Genomic DNA, 19,706 nt, shown 5'->3' on the forward strand with positions numbered 1-19,706 from the left:
CAGTTCACAACTAAACATATGTGGGACACCATCCTGTGGAGTGATTGTCAACCTCAAATTTTTTTTTTTTTTTTTTTTTTGCTGAGGAAGATTGGCCCCGGGCTAACATCTGTGCCCATCTTCCTCTATTTTGTATGTGGGACGTCTCCACAGCATGGCTGGCCAGTGGTGTAGGTCTGTTCCCGGGATCCCAACGCCTGGAACCTGGGCCACAGAAGCCGAGCATTGCGAGTTTAACCATGCCACTGGGCTGCCCCTGCAAGAAAAAATTTTTTTTAACCTTAAGCCCCCTCTTGACAAACATGCAATTTTTGCATTCTCCTTTTATTGATCATTGAATTTTCAAAATAAATTTTGTGAATAAAAAGAAATCAAAGGAATGGTAAATTTAGAACATGCTTTTCAGACTGTTTAAGCACTCCCATCCTCCGAGGTTTTCATGGCTGAAGATACACTGCTCTTGCCTAGCACAATCTTCTGTGAATGCTACGTTAGCTATTCCGAAGAGCTATACCCAGATGGGCTCTGAACCTGCATTGCACATGAAAACTTGGACTTTGTGCCTAAACCTAGACTATTGTTTCATTTGTTTCATTTATTTTCTCGACAAACTGGGCTGCTTATTCATCGCAGCAGCATCAATACGTCCTTTGTTTTGTGGTGCTTCCTAGGGATATAAATTCAAGGAGTGCTATAAAGGTTTGTTTACAGCACATTCACTCGTGTTATTTGATGTTTCTGTCCCTGACTACCCTGGCAATCGGTTACAGATTTGTCAGCAACTTTGCTCATGGGATTTTTCTCATTTGGTTCAGTTTACTACAGGCTACCGTAAATGATGCAGATGGAACCCATTTTCAACATGTGAATGTGACAACTGTTTTGGCTTGGGTCTATTCTTAATCAAAACTGAAGAATAGACCCTAGCAACTGAAGGCTGTAGATTTTGATTATTTCTAGCTTGATAGTGTGTCTTGTCAGATTTCCCCAACGACGCATCTGCTTCTTAAACAAGGTGTTTCCTCATGTGCTTTTGCATCACTGGAGAGATTCAGGAAGCAGCAGAGGTTGGACTGGAATACGACGGAGAATTTAGCTCCACCATCAGAGGGATGGATAGAATTGGAGAGCAAACTGACAAATCCTGGCATGTTTTCCACAGGGTATATTTTATATTTCTAACCAGGGACCTCGGGTCAGTCTCCGAAACTTTTTGTTTTTCTTTTTTAGCGCAGAAGAGACGCTCTGAGCGCCCAAGGGAGTGTCGGCGCGCCCACCCCATTCGCCTGGCGCAGACCCCATTCGCCTGGCGCAGATCCCATTCGCTCCCACGGACCCGTCCGCCTTCCCGCCCGCAGACAGCCACTAACACCGCTCCCGGCAGCCATCGCGCAGGGCCGCACAAGGGCCGGGCGCGCACGGAGCATGCTGGGAGTTGTAGTGAAGGAGCCCAGCCACGCCTTCCTTCTATCAGGCATTCCCGCTCGGAAGATCGTGATGCACTGCCCATAGCGAGTTCTCCAGTTTCCTAATCCAAGCTAAACGTGACCGAGGATTGCGCCCTCCTGCCACGAAGCGCGCACCGCGTGGGTCCCACGGAGCTCAGTCCCGCCCCTGTCCCCACCCGGTCCCTTGACAGCCGCGCCGCGCTCGGAGCGGCGGCCAGGCCGAAAGCGCGCAGGCGCACCAGCCCGCGCCACGCTGGGCGGACCTTGGGGGCGGGCCGAGCGCGAGCGGCCCCGGCGCCGGGGCGCGCACGTAGGCACGCAGAGGCCGTCACGTGGGGCGCCGAGGATCGCAGTGCGCGTGGCCGCGGCGGCTGGTGTGGGGTTGAGTCAGTTGTGAGACCCGGAGCTCTGACCCAGCGGGCGGCCCGGCGCCCCGCGACAGAGCGGCGGGCGTCAGGGTTCGGGAGCCGTGAGCTGGCCCCTCGCAGAGCTCGGCCGAGCCGGCGCCGCTGTCCCCCACCCCCAGCCCAAACCGCCGCCGCGGGCGCGCCCCCGCTCTGCGCTGTGTCCGATGGCGTCCGCCTCCGGGGCCATGGCGAAGCACGAGCAGATCCTGGTCCTCGACCCGCCCACAGACCTCAAATTCAAAGGTAGGCAGGCAGAGGGCAGCCCCGGGGGAGCGTGCGGGAGCTCGGCGCCGGGCCGCGGCCCCTCTCCCACTCCCGCACCTCGGCTCGCGGCGGCGTCCCCGGGCCCGGCCCGCTTCCCCCCTCCCTCCCTCCCTCCCTCCCTCGGTGCCGCCCGGTGCCGCCTCGGTGCCCGGGGAGCCGGGGGCCCAGCCCGCCGCCGCCATCTTGCGGGCCCGCGGGCGCCTCCCGGTGCTGCCGCGCTGCCCGCGCCGGCGCTTGTCCTTGGCCTGGGCGGCGGGCGGCGTCCCGGCGGGCGTGGTGGGCGGTGACCGAGGCCTGGCGCTCTGCTCGGCGGGGAGGGGCTCGGGGGGGCGCGAGTGCGTGGTTCGCCGTCCCGGACTCGGTTCCGAGAGAGGGCCCTCCGGCGCCCGCCCGCCCGCCCGCCCGCGCAGAGCGCTGCTCCCACCTTTTCTCCAGTTGCTAACTTGGCTGTCGGGTCCGTGAGCGCGGGAGGCGGGGAGCCGGGGAGCCGGGAGGTCCTCCGGTTCTGGCCTAGCCGGGCGTGCGGGCAGAGACCCGCGTGCGGCGGGGCAGCTCGCGGCAGCCGAGGGTTTGTGGTAGGTCACTAGTAGACGGCTTCCTGGGCCTCTGATGGCACAGTTCAGCTCACTTTCCGCCTAGGCCAGAGCTGCTATTCGTCGACCCTTGTTTCGCCCCTTGTCGCTTCGCTTTTTTGCTGCGGAATCTTCACTGTTGGTGATTTCTGCCTTTACGTTTGAGGTTTCCCAACAAGCCCCGGAGAAGGCTGATAGTTGTCACTCAGCTCTGGAGCGCCGTCGATTTACTTTGTAGCAATGCCCGTGATAAATTAATAGTCTGACTTGGTGAGCCTTGAGGAATCTAAGGGGCTGTTTGGCCCATTTGTTTTCGGTATGTAGGGTAGTTTAGGCAAGAGAGTTAAACTGAGCAGGTTTCTGTTTACGAATACTTAAAGTGCGTGAAGATCCTAAATAGAAAGCAGATTTCTCCGTATCTTCAGTTAAGCATAAAGTGAATCGCCGTTTGGAAGATTCAGTATCTTGTATTTCAGTTTGGGTAGCTATGATGAGAACACTTTGTGAACTGTGTAGCCATTCCAGTGCTTAAAACAAAATAAATCCCTTATTGTTGTACAAGACTGAGTCCAAAAGAAAAACACTTAGATTGTTTTCCATAGGAAAAGGTAATAGTTTTAGAAATTTTAAAATAGTATTTTCTGGTATTATGAGTGTATTTTATAGCTTCTTTATTTTGAAAGCTTTTTACTGCATTTGCAGATTTCTTTGAGTGGCATTGTAAATGAGCTGTTTGTTAGGTAAGGATTTAGTTTTAAGACAACCCTAAGAAATAGTTTGAGAGGCATTAAGAGTATTTTAGTGTGGCAAGTTTATGTGTGTGGCATGATTTTACATAATTTTAGCTGAAAGAAAAAAATACACCTTTGGGGAATCATGAAATTACCTAATTTAGCTATTATCTTAGGTTCGAGGAATTTAATGTAAACCTTTATGGTGTTCTTTTGAGAATTTAAGTACTTTGCTTTTACTTTTTGACAGGCTGAGTTTTACAGAGGAAATTTCCACTACTGGATAACCATTATCTGGGACTTAGAAGCATTTAAAACCAGTTTTAGGCCAGGAAATGTCCACAGAGCTTGAAGCTTTCTCCCTAGAGAAGTTGTAATGTTGCTGTAGTAAAAGACTAATAATAGCAGAGAAGCAGGTTAAAAAAACAACCCAAAACCCTACCCAATGACATATCCATATATTTCACCTATTTCAGGTATTGAAAAATTAACTATGATTATAGAATAGGTTCTTGTATTATGGGTGAAAGTAATTCACAAGGCACATTTTTAAAAGTTTGGACATCAATGACCACCTTTTTAAATTGACTTTAAAAAAGTGTTTCGTTGAAAAGTTCCTAGGGGGACACATTCACTTGGGCCATTTATTTAGCGAATACTTTAGCTTTGTGCCATCCCTATATTTGATGGAGTATTCAGCAATGAATAATTCATTCAACAGGTATCAGCTTATATTGGGATTCAGTGGTAAACAAGGTGGAGAAAAGATTCACAATTTGTGATTTAATGGGGAAAGCATACAATTAAACAGGAGTAAAATGTGTTAGGTTTTATCTTTGCCCTTGAAGAACTCCGAGACTAGTGGGGGAGACAGAAAAGGCATCTAGATGCTATAACAGAGGCAAACCGAGTATAAGGAAAGAGTCCTTTTCCTCCTCATTCCTCCTGCCAACCCCCTCCCCTTTACTTTAGGAAGCTTTCTGGGAAGAGGCTCGTTTTCAGTTGGGGAGGGGAGAGGGTTTGGCCAGGGAGTGGTTGTGTACTTAGTAACCACTGATGTGAGAGAATGTATGGTTTCTCCTTAAATACCCAGTGGGTTGCTGTGTACTTCTATTTCAAGGTGGGGTAATGGGGAGGACTGGAAAAGAGGAGGGGTAGGATGAGTTAGGAGGTGACATGTGGAGTCATTTGCTTCCTTCCTCCTTAATGTTATTCTTTTAGTTCAAGATAGTTTGCTTTGATGGAAACCTTTCTGTATTCCAGTGCACAGTTCAACACTAAAATGAGGAGACTCATATAGAATCAGCAATCTCCTTATGCTTAGTTTGATGGTGGTGTAAAAAGTCATTTAATTCTGACTTCCCCTAAGTCACCTGTAATTTTTAGTTTAAGTAAAAGCCTGTTAAAGGATAGTTTTGCAAAATTCTTTGTCATCTTCTAATAGGTTTATTTGAATTATTTTGAGTCTACATTTGGCTAAGATGGTTTCTCCAATTTTATCATTCTGAGAACGGTGAATTTTTCTGTTAAATGCTTAACATAATCATCTTGATATGAATTATCAGCATTGTGCCCAATTGTGGAGAAGCAGATACCAGTTTAATATGTTTTCTATATACCTCAATATTTTATTCAAAAAATTTACTATTTTCTACAATTGTTAATGTGTGGAAGTGCTTACACTTTCACCTAAATGATGTAATGAATTCCAAAGTAGCTCTCTTGTTGCATTAGTAAAGAAAAAGAGGTAGATATTTTTATATTCTGTTGTTTAAACTCTGGCAGTAATTTGACCCAGAATTCAGATTTAAATTTGGTGTGAAATGTGAGAGACTAATTTTTGTCCTTAAAATTTTTACTATTGTAAAATTTCTTTGTATTATACATTTTGTTTTTTACCTATTAGTTTTGGAGGAAAGTTTGAAGAAGAAAGTTTAGAAAATGCTAAAATGTGAATGTATTCTTCCTCCTAATGATCAGAGAAAGAGGAAAATGGATCAAAACCATTGTGTTGAAGGTGGCCCATAACAATATCAAATCAATAAAGAAAATTAAGCTCTCTGAGGGACCAAGGGACCTGTGACGTCTCAGCCAGAGCATCTTCGAATAGCAGCACATCACTGAGAAGAAGCACAAGGGAGGATATAGAATACTCCTAGTCTTGGTGCATATTTGGCACATTTTTAGGTGTTTCAGATCAGCTTCTATTTTACAGTGGCTACATCAAACCCCTAGGGTGATCCCCCCTCCCCCACCCCCCTCAGCCCCCAGGACATAGATGTCATCTTATTACTCTGTTCCTTAAAAGCTTTCAACTAGCTCTTGATTGCCCACTGGATAAAAATCTAATTTTTTTAGTACAGAATACAACCTCTTCCATGAAGTGCTGTCTCCTCTTATAACACCTGTTCATGTGCACACATCCATACTTTCTTCCCTGAGAAAGAAAAATCCTTTCTCCTATCAGAGCTGGTTTGTTCTGCGTCTTTTGTTGGTTAAGGTAAAATCCCTCATGACTCATACTCAGACCATGTTCCATCAGATACTTTCCCTCTCATGTTTTCAGCCTCTGGCTTCTTCCTTTAAACAGATAAATACACTCAAGTCTTTCATTTTAAAAACAAATAAGCAAACAAAATACTTTGTTGACCCCCAGCTCCTGGTAAATGTCCCTCCCTGTCCTTCGTTACCTTTGCAGTCAGACGACTTGGAAAAATAGACCATGTTCACTCTCTTTCCACTTCCTCCCCTCTTGTCCACTGTAGTACCATCTCTGTCCTCACGACTTATTGATTGCCAACTGATTGATCATTTTTTTATCTCACTTGATCTCTCTTTGGCACTTGACATTATTGACAGTTCCTCTTTTTAAAAACTCAATTCTTTTGACTTCTGTGATACAGTTGTCTTCTGATTTTCTTCTTTGCTACCTTTATTGTTTCATTTATGGCCTTTTTCTTAAGTGCTAATGTTTCTGAGATTCTGCTTTTGTTTCAGTATTCTCTCACTCTGAACTTTCCTTTTATTTAGTCTCTTTGTTTTGAGGGCTTCTCTTTCTCTTCCTTGCTCTCTTTGCAGACGTTGGTACACACTTATCTGTATTTTAATTCAGACTTTACAGTTAGTTTTAGAGTACGTACTAATTACTATGTGGATTTGAATGTTACTCAGATGTCTCAAGCTCAGCATATCCCAGACTGGTTTTTTACTACCCGAGACTACTCTTCTTCCCATGTTTTTATTTTTTAGTGGCATCATGATTACTCGTACCAGAAATACTCTGTACATCTAATAATTTAAATCTGTATTTCTGTATCCCAGAGATAACTCTTGAATCTATCCCCTTTAATGCATCTTTACTTTTAGATTCATTTATTTGTTTTAATTCATTCAGTTATACAATAAAGATTTGAGTTTCTGCTGTATGTAGTACATGGTGAAGAAATGTTGGAACTATTGTTTTGAGTAAAACGATCTTTTGTTTTCATGAGGCAGTTCTATTGGGAGAGAGAGACACTAATCAGGTAATCAGAAGGAAATGTAGCTGTGAAGACGTATGTAGTGCTGTGAGAATGTAAGATAGGGGACTTTGATCTGGTCAGGAAAGACTGTCACAATTGCACTAAGATGTTCCAAGGATGAGTAGAAGTTATCTAGAAGAAGAAGACAGGAAAATGCAGTAGGAGCAGCGTGCCCAAAGATCCTGTGGCAGGAGGGAACATGTTAATTAACATGTTAAGTAACATCTCATGTTATTTGCAGGCTGAAAGGGTCAGTGTGATGGTAGTGGAAACAGTCCAGATGAGTGTGGTGATGGTTTAGTAGGTCAAGTCAGGAGTTTTGTTTTATCCTCATCCACTGAGGGATTTTTAAGTGAGAGGAATGGTAGAGGTAGAGGGAATGGAGTGACATCACATTTGTATTTAAAAAAATATAATTCTGGTAGCAATGTGAAGTAATATTAGAGGGAAGATAGAGATGATTTAGGCAGTTGCCGCAGTCCAGGCAAGGGGTGACAACTTGGACTGAGGGAATGGTGTTGGAGATGGTGCTAAGTTAGAGGGTCAAACCCATGAGACTTGGTGATCTAGATACATACACTGCAAGAGTAGATGTATGTTGGATGTCTCTGTGATTTCTGGCTTGCGTAACTGGAGGAATGGTAGTGTTACGCACTGAGCTAAGGAACACTGGATGTTTGGATGAGGACCAAATTATGCATTTTATTTGGGGTGGTGTGGGAGAGTGGTAGGAGGAAGATCATGATCATATTAGATACATTTGATTTGTTTAGGTCCTTTCAAGATATTAATGAGGAGGTGGCTAGTAGGCATTTGGTTATATGGATGTGTTACTCAGGGAGAGGTCTGGGCTTTGAATCATTTCTTTACTTCAGGTGATTGTCTTTTATCTTTTCTCTACTAGTCAGCAGTCTCGTCTCCTTTTCTCTAGTGTCCTCTCTTCAGCCTGTCTTCAACACTGCTGCTAGAACCACCCTTTTAAAAATGCAAACCTGATACTGTTGCTCCCTTGGTTAAAGGACCCACAATATTTTTCCACTATGTACTTGAAAAAGTCCGAAAATCACTGCCTACCTCTCCATTTCTTTTCTACCTGTAGCTTTGGTTATATGAAACCATTTTCCAAAACACTTTAAGCTGTTGCAAGACTTTGCACGTGCTCTGTTCAGAATATCGTTCTCCCTCATATCTGTCAGGCAGTCTCCAGTTGAAGAATCACTTCCTCTTGTGAAGTCTTTGATTCTCCCAGTCCAGGTTGGTCACTGCCTTCTTCATGTCACTATCGAAGCTTGTACTTACCTGTAATAACAGCGCTTACCACATTACATAGTATTTATACTCACATATTTTTCTTTCCCAAGCTATACTGTGAACTACTTGAGTATATACCTGTTTCTTTTCTTTTTATATCCTTAGTAACAAGGTCTAGTGTGGGATGATTGCCTAGTAAACGTTGATTGCATCAATAAGACTCAGATGATTTCTCCTGTAATTCCCATGTTTAGTCTTGAATCTGTTTTCAGTAGGGTTTTTCATAAGCCGTTGCAGGTGGTTGTGTTTTTAAAATTTCGTAGTTCCAGAAAAGGATAATAGGGTATTTTGTTAAGAGCTGACTAACCATATATGAATTGTTCATTCTCTGTGCCTCACCTTTTTCATTTGTGAAGTGAGAGGCAGGACTAGGTGATTTCTTGGGTGTTATTCTGGCCCTAAAGGTTTGTGAATATATATATTACAGTTGAGTACAAAAAGGAAACACAATTTTTCTATAAAGTGAAAAAGTACATATAAAGAATCGGGAAAAGTTGATTGGTTTAAGTTGTTCCAAGTTTGGTATTTTGTGATTGTTAGTGTGGTAATTTTGTTGTTGGTTTACTGTATGAGTTACCTTTTAAATTTCTTTTAAGTAAGACTTTCCCTAACCACGCAGAGGTGGTCTGTGAAGAGGGTCTGTGAGTGAGCACCCTCTAATTTCTCAGAGGTGCTCTCTGGCCTTGTTCTTGTTGCTTTTGTATTTTATCTTGACTGACCATTCAGTGAAGTCTTAATGTGCCTTTTCACAGGAGAGAGTAGTTAATGTCGGATGGATCTTGCTTTCTGTCAACTATTAAAAGTTGTTTTAAAAGAAAATTAAATGTAGGAGGGGGGCTGTTACTTGCAAATGGTTGTTTACTGGGTTTATTATAATTGAAATGTGACTCAATTGCTTGATAAAAAGTTTAAAATTTCTTATGAAAAGTTTCAAACATTCATGAAATATTTGATTATAATGAACCTTTATACACTTAAATTGAATAACTTCATATGCTTGTTATTTAATGATTATTAGCATTTTACTACATTTGCTTACTTCTTTTGTTTGGTGTAGTATTTTAAAACAGATTCTAGATATCATAACATTTCAAACCTAAATACTTGAGCTTGCATTTCTGTAAACAAAAAGGACATTTTCTTTGCATAATCATGATACCATTATTACTTAATGAAACCAAAAATAATTCTTTAATATCATGTAATATTTAATCTTAATTGAAATTTCCCCAGTTGTACTCCTGGTTTTTGGTTGGTTTGTTCAATGTATGCATTGCATTTGGTTGTCATGTATCCAAGTCTTTTTAATCTTAAACAGTGCCTCCCCCCACTTCTTTTTTATCATGCTGTTTACTTGTTGAAAAGACCATGTTGTTGTTCGGTAAATTGTTTCATATTCTAGATATACTTGATATGTATTTTCTGTAAATTTGGAGTTAGATTTAAGGGCTTGATTAGATTCAAGTTTCAGTATTTTTTGGTAAAAATTCTTCATAGATGGAATTGTGTCACATCAAGTGTAGATAATGTCTGATTGTCCCACTTGTAGTGATGTTAAGTTGATTGTGGTGACAGCCTTATCCCTCCGTTGAAGAACTGCATAAATATGAGCCTATTTATGGTAAGATGTGAGAGAAACAAGATTAGAAAGAAAATGTTAGTGATCGTTAGCTGTAGTTTAGGATTAGGGTGTCTTTTGTTTTTATATTTTTACTTTGTTTTCCAAGATTTCTGCAATGAACATGTAGTGCCTTTTATAATAAGAGAGAAAAACTTAAAATTATTTTGCTATTAGACTTGATACCTTTGGGAAATTAATCAAAGGTTTCATTTGTTTTTCCTGAATTACTTTTTTTTTTTTTTTGTGAGGAAGATCAGCCCTGAGCTAACGTCCATGCTAATCCTTCTCTTTTTGCTGAGGAAGACTGGCTCTGAGCTAACATCTATTGCCAGTCCTCCTTTTTTTCCCCCAAAGCCCCAGTAGATAGTTGTATGTCATAGTTGCACATCCTTCTAGTTGCTGTATGTGGGACGCGGCCTCAGCATGGCGGGAGAAGCAGTGCGTTGGTGCGCGCCCGGGATCCGAACCCCGGGCCATCAGTAGCGGAGCGTGCGCACTTAACCGCTAAGCCGCGGGGCCAGCCCTGTGAATTACTTTGTTTTATTGTTTATTAGTAACTTTATTGCAGTCTGAAGTTTTAATAATAAGGCAAATTATATAAAGGTAAATAGAAAACAGGTCTAATATTTGTAACCGCCCAGTAACAGTTCACAAATCAAGACGTATGAAGACAAGGAGAAAACCATGGATACCCAAAAATAAATCCAGTTGATAGCTGTCCTGGAACAGTTCACAAGTCGTAACTGTACATAGATGTGTTAAGTTTCATTGAGCTTTTATTGTTGGCATCAGTTGATGGTCTCTTGTGAGAAGTACGGTAGATTTGTTTGGCGGTATTTATTTCTCTGAGATGGCCCCTGCTATTGACTATGTTAAAGAGGCAGGTAGGTCTAAGCAGCAGATAAGTTTGTGGGATTCCTCTTCCCCTAGACGGTGGTGATTGATTCAGTGGTGGGCACCTAACCCCAGGCCAGCCAATATATATGCTGATAACCAACCTGTCAAAATTTTGTTGCCTCCCCATAAACACAGCTATAGTTAGATGATGACAGGCTTTAGACCTTTAAGGTCACATAGACTAGGAGACAGTGGCTGATTTGGGCCATGTGCAAGTAGAAGCAACTAGTTGAGAGAGAAGAGGGAGGGAAAAGCAGGCAAGAGATCTTGTGGTCCCAGGAATCAGTTTCTCTTGACTGCAGCCTCTTCTTGTTAGGCCAGCCATACTTCCTTTCTTGTGTCATTGAGATTGCTTATATCTTTATAATTAACTTGCAAGTATGATTTTGTTCATAATAAAACAATTCCTTGGCTAAACAAGATTGGACTTCATAATTTGTGCAAATATGTTCAACTTAGTGATTGTGACACGTATTTCACTTAATAAAAATAATCTAGACCAGTGTTTTAAATTTTTATAGAAGAAACATCCACATTTTTGATGACTTATGTATCGTTAATATACCATAGTTTGCTTAACTGTCTTTCTCTGGCATTTGGGATGTTCTCTATATCTAGAGTAATTTTGAATGTTTGTATTGTTTTCAAAATTCAGACTTAAATGAATGAGAAGTTTTGTTATGTGTATTTTACCTTTTCAGGGATATGATTAGATTTAGTTACCATTTTTAAAAATAGAGATATTAATTTAAAAAGAATTGTTAACAGGAGAGGGCTTCATACTAGTTTGCAATATAATTTGACAGGTGTCTTATGGGCCTACGTTTTGACAGCCTTTTATTTTGTGGCTGTATACTTTCAGATATAGTCTTGCGTCATTGAACAACAGGGACACATTCTGAGAAATGCATTGTTAGGCAGTTTCACCGTCCTCTGAACATGGTAGAGTGTACCTACTAGATACTGAGTAGCCTGCTACACACTTAGGCTCTGCGGTACAAATCTTATGGGCCACTGTGGTATATGTGGTCTGTTGTTGACCCAAACGTGAATATGCAGTGCATGATTGTGTGTGTGTATTTACTTTTATTTTAGTACTTGGATAATCTGACATGAACTGGAGTGACTGCCATACCTTTAAAGGTATAGAGTACTTTTACATCATAGAGTGTTTCCTGTTTCTTTTGTTTTCTCTGTGAAAAAATTTTACTTACTCTTATAAATTAGAGGGAAGACAGATTGCTTAGTCTTGTTTTCTGAGTCCTGTTCACACGGCCAAAAACTTCAATAACAACAGAATTCTCAGAAAATATGTTTTTCTCTGAATCTTTTCAGTTTTTTCTCCCAGGACCTTACAAAAAAGGTTTTATGAACAAATTAAGCTAATATATATACACATTTAAAAGACCCTTCTGATTATAAAATCAGTGCTTAATGTAGAAAGTTGAAAAAGTGTAGAACAGTATAAAGCAATAAAAGTTACTCAGTCCTACCACCTAGAAGTAACCACTGTTAACATTTGATATATTTCTTTTTTGTTTTCTGTGTATAACTCTGCACATTTGTATTCTATATTTTTTTAGTTAATATTATTGTGATCATTTTCTCATGTTATAAATATTTTGCTTCTAATCTGATGAGCTTTAGATCTATAAATGGTGCTAAAAATGTTTATTTCAAGTTCTCCTAAAATATCCATTTTTCTTTTATTTCCTCTCCTCCTACCTATCTATATTTTAAAAAGTAAACTCTTCAGATGCAGAGCACATACTTCTATTTTAATAAAGATGTTAAATTAAGTAGCATGTACATTTAATGTTTAATCTTGAACACATTGTTCTATTTCAAATAATTTTTTATGTATGTGTACATCTTATTTTTCTTTAGAAGGTTACATAGTGGAAGGACGTAATTTAATGCCTCATTTCTGTATGCAATTTATTGGTTATTTTGTCCCCCTTGTTTTCAAGACTGTGTCACTGGGATTGTTTAGGGCAGAGTGAGCAGCCTGTGCATCAGAAAGTCTGACAAAGCACTCCTAAAATGTTTACGGTAGCGTTATACAGAACATCAGGATTGAGTTATCTGTCATCTTACCATAGAGTAGAAGGTGTTCTTTAATTAGGGCAGTAAGTGAAGAGGTATAGATTATGTGCCGTGCAAATCGTATGGTCAGCCGTGTTTTTCCTCCAAAATTCATGCTTTGGTTCATTGCAGTTTCTGATATTAGCCATCCAGAGGTTACTAACTCAGTCTGTACCTCATAGTCAAGAATTCAGAAAGGTCTTGCCAAGAACTGAAGGATCTGAAAACTGAGCCTACTATGCTTTTATGGTAGAAGACATGAGACTCTTGGGTTTAGAATCGAAGGACTTTATTATTCATGGCATTGCAAGCAGCATGAACTTCATATTTGTCTTGATTTCCTTTGCCCCCTCAAGTTCCATGGGGGCAACACAAAGGGTTTCAGTTCAGGTGGATGCTACCCACGTAGTGGGTTTTCCTCATAGCTGAGAAACCTTGAGAGTTAGGGAACTTGAATCTTTCATTATGGGCTTCATGGAAACCTGCCTGACCTTATTTCTAGAGGAAGACCTTATCTTTATTATACTAGACAGTAAACAAACCTGCTGTCTCCTCAGGAGGGAGACGTCAATCATTTTCCAAGACTGTTCACTATCTAATCCATCTTTGAAAAGATAGTCTAGATGAAAGCCCCCATGCCTCCACTTGCAAAACATGCAGAAATGCTAGACACCCGTGGAGAATTGTCTCCCAGCAGGCCTCTGAGTGGCTAGCCTGAATGGATGTCACAGATTTCATGAATTAATGTTCATATGCATTGCCTGTTCATTCTTAAGCTGTGTCTCAGAGGCCTTTTCTATTTCTGAAATGCTCCGTGCTATATGCTACTCCTTATCCTGAATTAAAATTTGGTTCTCTTTACAGTAAGCAAATATTGAACTCAAGTTGATATGCATGCTGATGGGCTTAGGAGTGAGTATACTGATGTCTTCAAGTTACTTTGGAGTGCATCAAAAATGGATGGATGAACAGAGAGATGGATAAATAGATATGTCTCAAAGTAAATATAGAAAATGTTAATTGTAGAATTTAGGTAATGGGTATATGATTGTTCACTATATAATTATATTAATTTCTCTGTATGAAATTTTTCAAAATAAAACCTTAGGGAAAAAGCCAACTACTCTCTCCCCTTCTCTCCCCCAAGTCAATTTTCTTTGCAACTAAACTCAGCTTGGCATTTCAAGAACACTTCAATGACAATTCACTTCAAAATACGGATGGATGATAACCATTTTTAAAAATGGTTTAGTCAGAATGGTTCTTTTAGATGTTTTTAGCTTAATGGGGTTCCTTTTAAGATTAGGGGGTTTGGAGAATAAAGGTCCCAGTATTTAAAAGGAAATTATTACCCTGAATGCTAAAATTTTACGTATACACCCTGAATATAAAGGGCTTCATGCTGGAAAAATATTTTTAGGCAAAGAAGGCAGGCCAGTCCCACTTGGGGTATCCTTCTAGGTGAGCTGCCCTAAATTTTTCCTACATTTTTGAAATTTCAGGTTCCAAGGTTTTTCAAACTTATGTCCAGACTTTTTTTACGCAGAGGCTGTGTTTGTGTATGTTACGTTTCTGATTATTAGAATTTGGGGCTGGAAATAGGATTTTTGCTTACTGGCAATGACAGTTGTAGTGGCATTAGGTCAGAATACTTGGTGACAGGAAATGTTATGGCTATTTAAAAGGGAGACTCAAGGAGGACAACCTATGTAATTAAAAGGTAGAGTTATTTTGATTGTAGTTTTTTTTTCCCCCTAGTAAAAGAGTGCAAGGAAATGTAACCTGTATTGTGTGGAATTTTCTTGTTTTACGTGAAACATTGTTACGTATCAACAGTGTAATTTCGTCTCTAACATATGAAGTATGAATCAGATGGTATCTGTGATTGGTGACTATTATACTTTACTATCAGGTAATCTTAAAGTAGACTATTTTAGTAATTGCTTCTAAATGTTAAACTGTACATTTATATTGGACAGATGACAGGATTTTCCTCAATTAGAGGGATTGTTTTAGAAATCCTAAAAACATGAGTATTTGTTTTCTACATAAATTGCTTCAAATGTTCACTTTCATATCAAAACTGCTTTGCACTTGTTTTTCAGGTTTTTTTTTAGGTTACCTTAAGGATGAGCTTTTCTTCAAGGAAAAATATGTACAGTTCAAAGAATTATCACAAAGTAAATATTCATGTAATCATTGCTCAGACCAAGGAATAGAACCTGGCCAGCATTCCAGAAGCTCTCCTTGTACCCTCTCCCAGTTTCTACCTCCTTTTCCTTGCAAAGTTTTTTCTTTTTTTCATTTTTCTTATTTTATTTTTTTTTGTGAGGAAGATCAGCCCTGAGCTAACATCCATGCTAATCCTCCTCTTTTTGCTGAAGAAGACTGGCCCTGGGCTAACATCCGTGTGCATCTTCCTTCACTTTATGTGGGACGCTGCCACAGCATGGCCTGACAGTCAGTGCGTCGGTGCACGCCAGGATCCGAGCCCGGGCCGCCAGCAGTGGAGCGCGTGCACTTAACCACTACACCATGGGGCCGGCCCCCTCCTTGCAAAGTTAACCCCTATCCTGACTCTTAAGATAACTACTTCTTTTTCTTAATGGTTTAGCCACTTAAGCATTGCAAAGCATGTTTTCAGTTAGTAAAGCGGGAGACTATTGATACAATGCATTGGTTTTTAACCCTATGCAACACAATACCCCATTTTTAAATTTATATTTTGTAATGCCTCCTTTACCATCCTGAAATGAAATTCATATATAAAATTACCTACCAACACATATAATAAAGTGTTTAATATAATACCCTAATTATAACATAAAGGAGAAATAAAGAGAAAGTAAATTGATAATGAAATATGCATTTCAATGTGTGAATGTTCGGGCATGACTATACTAGAAGAGGTAATATAGTAGCCAGGTGTTTGTAACCTCCTTATAACAAATAAGTTTGAATTTCAGAGAAGACAACTTATCTGAATAAGGCTGACCGGTTTTTTTACCCTTTTGAAATAAGGGCAGAATAAGAATATTTATGCATATAGGTAGAGGCCTGTGACTGTGTCACCTACAAATGTCTGCTGACTGATACAGATGTGTTGTGGTGATTCAGGTGTCATGAGTGGCATTGCTCTTGGTAGAATAATTTTCTGTAATGGTAAAATCACCTTTTCAAGTTTTGGAGGAAAAAGAACAAATTTTTCCTGTTTTACCCACTAGATATATTTCTGGAAAAGAGATTTTTTCACCACTATGAATTTTTGGAGGGGTATTTGAAAATTTGGTGGCATAGGGGCGTAATACTTCATTGTATGGGTCTGCCCTGGCATTGCAGAATGAGGAACATTCTTGTTCCTCTTTTCCCCCCAGCAACAGCACCACCCAATTGATGTCATACAGAAATACTTGCTAGGGGCAGAATCACCCTGGGATTTAGGATTGTGTTGTGGTGCTTTCAGTAAGTTACATAACTTTCCTGTTTTTCTATTTTTGAGAGTCTGTAAAGGTCGATTTCTTCAGGTGTTTTTAACCTGAAGCCTTCAGGGATCCATGATACACCTCCCCCCCAATCTTTCTGTCTTACTCTTACCCCTAAAAAAATTCAGTGTAAAATTTTTGTGAATATTTGCCATGTATGTTTTTCTGGAGTAGTATATAACTTGCATCAGATTCTCAAAGGGTTCTGTGACCCACAAAAATGGACCAGGTGTTTCTTCCCAAGACCTATTATAACTGTTAAATCTGGTTATTCTAATCTAATGGTTGGTCATTAGTACTTGCTGATTTTCCATTTTAACCATGAAACTGGGCTCAGACTCTGAACTGTCTTCTGGGAGCAACCCTTATTGAGAGTTGTGGTTAGAGGGACATAATGGAGCAGAAAATCTCATGTTCATTTGTTAGGTGGGTTTATTATAGGTAATTTTACATTTTACTGATAAGGTTAACATACCAGTTAAGAATTTTATTTTAAATTGGTGGGTTTTTTCCTTTTGACATACTATCTTCATCTTTAAATAGTTTGCATTTTTGTGTCTGAAAGACCACAATCTATTATTGAAGATTTATAAGCCCTGCTGGGCAATATAAAATTTAAGGACTATTTCAGTATTTGTATGTTGATGAAAATTGACACACAGACATTTTCTAAATCAGTTTTAAAAATTAGCTTTTTAAGCTATTTTGGATAATTGATATTTTCGTCTAAAATTGGGGAGAATTTAAAAAATTGAATTTAAAAATTAAAAATGTTACATAATTATGTTATGAAAATATAGGATTGTTTAAAATTAAAGTGTATGAAATGTTTCTGTCATGTTACTACGAAAGTTTTTAAAAAATACATGCTCGCTGCTAGTGTTGAAGTCCCAGTTGAAATAGTCCTATAAAAATTTACACATTTTCAATTATCTGTAGTAATTTATGGACTTTAAGGACGTTAAGAAATGGAATCTATGTCTTGTAAGACTCCTAGTTTTTCCAGTAGTTTAAAATGCATTTCTAGCCAACCATTTTGTGGATTCATGTAGCAAAATGGATAGATTGGCGTTTTCTCCTTTACTCGCATATGCCAGTGTATGGTGGAGTAGTTAATCAGCTGCTTGTCAAAAAATGGTAGAAGCAGAGTGTAAAATAATATACAAATTGAATGATTAACTTGACCACATAATTAAAGCAAGCTGTTCAAAACATCATACTGTACACTTTTTTCCCCCCAAAATTCACGCATACTTGTTGATTTTAATGGCCGTTTTACATAAATTTTTTTCTTTTCTGTAACTGGTTCTCTGCCTTTGTATGTTTTCTTCTAATGTTCTCTCATTTCTGTCTCCTCCTTCTCTTCCCAGTTCCAAATCTTTATTTGTTAGAAAATATTTTACAGCTCACAAACTTTAAGCATAGGATAAAATCATTTCACTTCTCAGGACTTAAGGCTGTTTCTTTCCCTCTGGCTGCTAATAGGCAGATCTGTTTGTTTTCATCTTGTGCCATCTTCCTAGTGCCTCTTTTCCTTTGCCGATGTTTGCTGTTCCCCTTTAAGCTTTTGTGTTAGATAATTTTCCAATATTCAACAAAACAGGAAACTTTATCTGACAGAGTTGGAGAATTTTCTCAATCTGGGCTCCATACTATAAATTTTTAAGAGACATGCTTATTCTTGTTTATTTAAATAAAGATAGCCTTTATGATAGTTGTCTTTGATTTCAGCCTCCCCCCCCCCCTTTTTTTTTTAGTATAACTTAAAACCGATTGTTTTAAAAACCATTTAAAATTGCTTTTGGGTTAGTTAGAAGAGTGCAGTTACTGCTTTCCATTGGGACTTTTTTTTGTTTTTTGTTTTTTTTTGTGAGGAGGATTGGCCCTGAGGTAACATCTGCCAATCCTCCTCTTTTTGCTGAGGAAAACTGGCCCTGGGCTAACATCCATGCCCATCTTCCTCCACTTTATATGGGATGCCACCACAGCATGGCCTGACAAGTGGTGCGTCGGTGCGCGCCCGGGATCCGAACTGGTGAACCCCAGGCCGCCGCAGCCGAGTGCGTGCACTTAACCGCCTGTGCGCACTTAACCACCTGCGCCACCGGGCTGGGCCCAGGACATGTTTTTAAGTTTATCTTCTGTCTCCAAATTAACAGGTATTCATTTTATTGTCTAAATGAATCTGCATAATGTCTTAGGGGCTTTTCTTCAGTCAAGAGCAAAAATGGCTATAATCTTTCTTTTCTTCCCTTTTTAAAAAAATGAGGTTATACTGGTTTAGGACTTACTTAATTCAGGCAGGAGTGGATCAACTTTCTGGGTTCTTTGTTTTGCAGTTTTAATGTTGTTTGGGTGAGGAACCAAAGCTTGAGAACTTTGTATCTAGAGCATTTGACACAGTGCTCGTAATAAAAACCTAACAGATATGTGAGTGAACGAATGAAGGAGTGAATGAATCAAACCTAATTGAGGTGAAGCAAGAGCACTGTTTTCATTGGATGTAGTTTCTTCAGATGTAGAAATTTTTACAGTTGGCTTAGTAAAATGAATTTGAAGATTGGCACCAGTTTGTAGACCACTGGAAAATAATGTAATGTGGTAAGAGCATGCTATAAGAATATAACTCTGGACTTACTTCATGAATTGAAACTTTGAAATTACTTTTTATTTGGTAGGAATAATACATGTTCCTGTAGAAATTTTGTAAAATGTGGTAAGGAGGCCAGCAGAAAATAAAACTCATTGTAAGTCGACTACCTAGAGAAAAGTACTGTCAGTCGTCTGGTATAGTTATGTATACAGACTTCAATACATACATCAAATACAATTGAGGTTATATATGTTCAGTTTTGAATTCCACTTTTTTTTTAATGTATGTGTGAATCCAATTAAATTTTTTTTTTTCCTGTTTTTTGTTTTTAAACCTTACAGGCCCCTTCACAGATGTAGTCACTACAAATCTTAAGTTGCGAAATCCATCGGATAGAAAAGTATGTTTCAAAGTGAAGACTACAGCACCTCGTCGGTACTGTGTGAGGCCCAACAGTGGAATTATTGACCCAGGGTTGACTGTGACTGTTTCAGGTAACACATCATGTCCTGAATTTTTACAGTTTTGAATTTTGACTTTTTATGATTATGTTTAATTTGGGTTTTAGAGTTTCATCTGGAGGGAGAGAAATAGTTTTTAAGTTATTCTGGCTATGCCTTTAATGATGTCCTTCTATTATCTTACTACATGCAAACTGTTGGAGAAAATGTCTAACATTTATCTCATGGTGGAGGTGTATGTGGTCATTTTATAAGGAGTTATTGTCAATTTAAAATTTTATATCTGTTCTTTTTTACTACAGTTTACTACCAC

At 39.6% G+C, this 19,706-nt stretch overlaps 1 protein-coding gene across 2 annotated transcripts in view; it reads left to right on the forward strand.

Annotated features, from left to right (window-relative positions):
- The first annotated feature begins 1,956 nt into the window (after nt 1–1,956).
- VAPA (VAMP associated protein A) overlaps nt 1,957–19,706 on the forward strand; it is a 38,443-nt gene continuing 20,693 nt past the window's right edge. For both annotated transcript variants that reach the window (XM_004421077.3, XM_004421078.3), the window contains exons 1-2: nt 1,957–2,098; nt 19,274–19,426. In XM_004421077.3, coding sequence (XP_004421134.1) covers nt 2,020–2,098; nt 19,274–19,426 — 232 coding nt within the window. In that variant the 5' untranslated portion in view covers nt 1,957–2,019. The remainder of the gene's footprint in view (nt 2,099–19,273; nt 19,427–19,706) is intronic.

This window comes from Ceratotherium simum, chromosome 14 (genome assembly GCF_057802395.1).
Source record: "Ceratotherium simum simum isolate JZ-2026a chromosome 14, ASM5780239v1, whole genome shotgun sequence".
Taxonomy (NCBI): domain Eukaryota; kingdom Metazoa; phylum Chordata; class Mammalia; order Perissodactyla; family Rhinocerotidae; genus Ceratotherium; species Ceratotherium simum.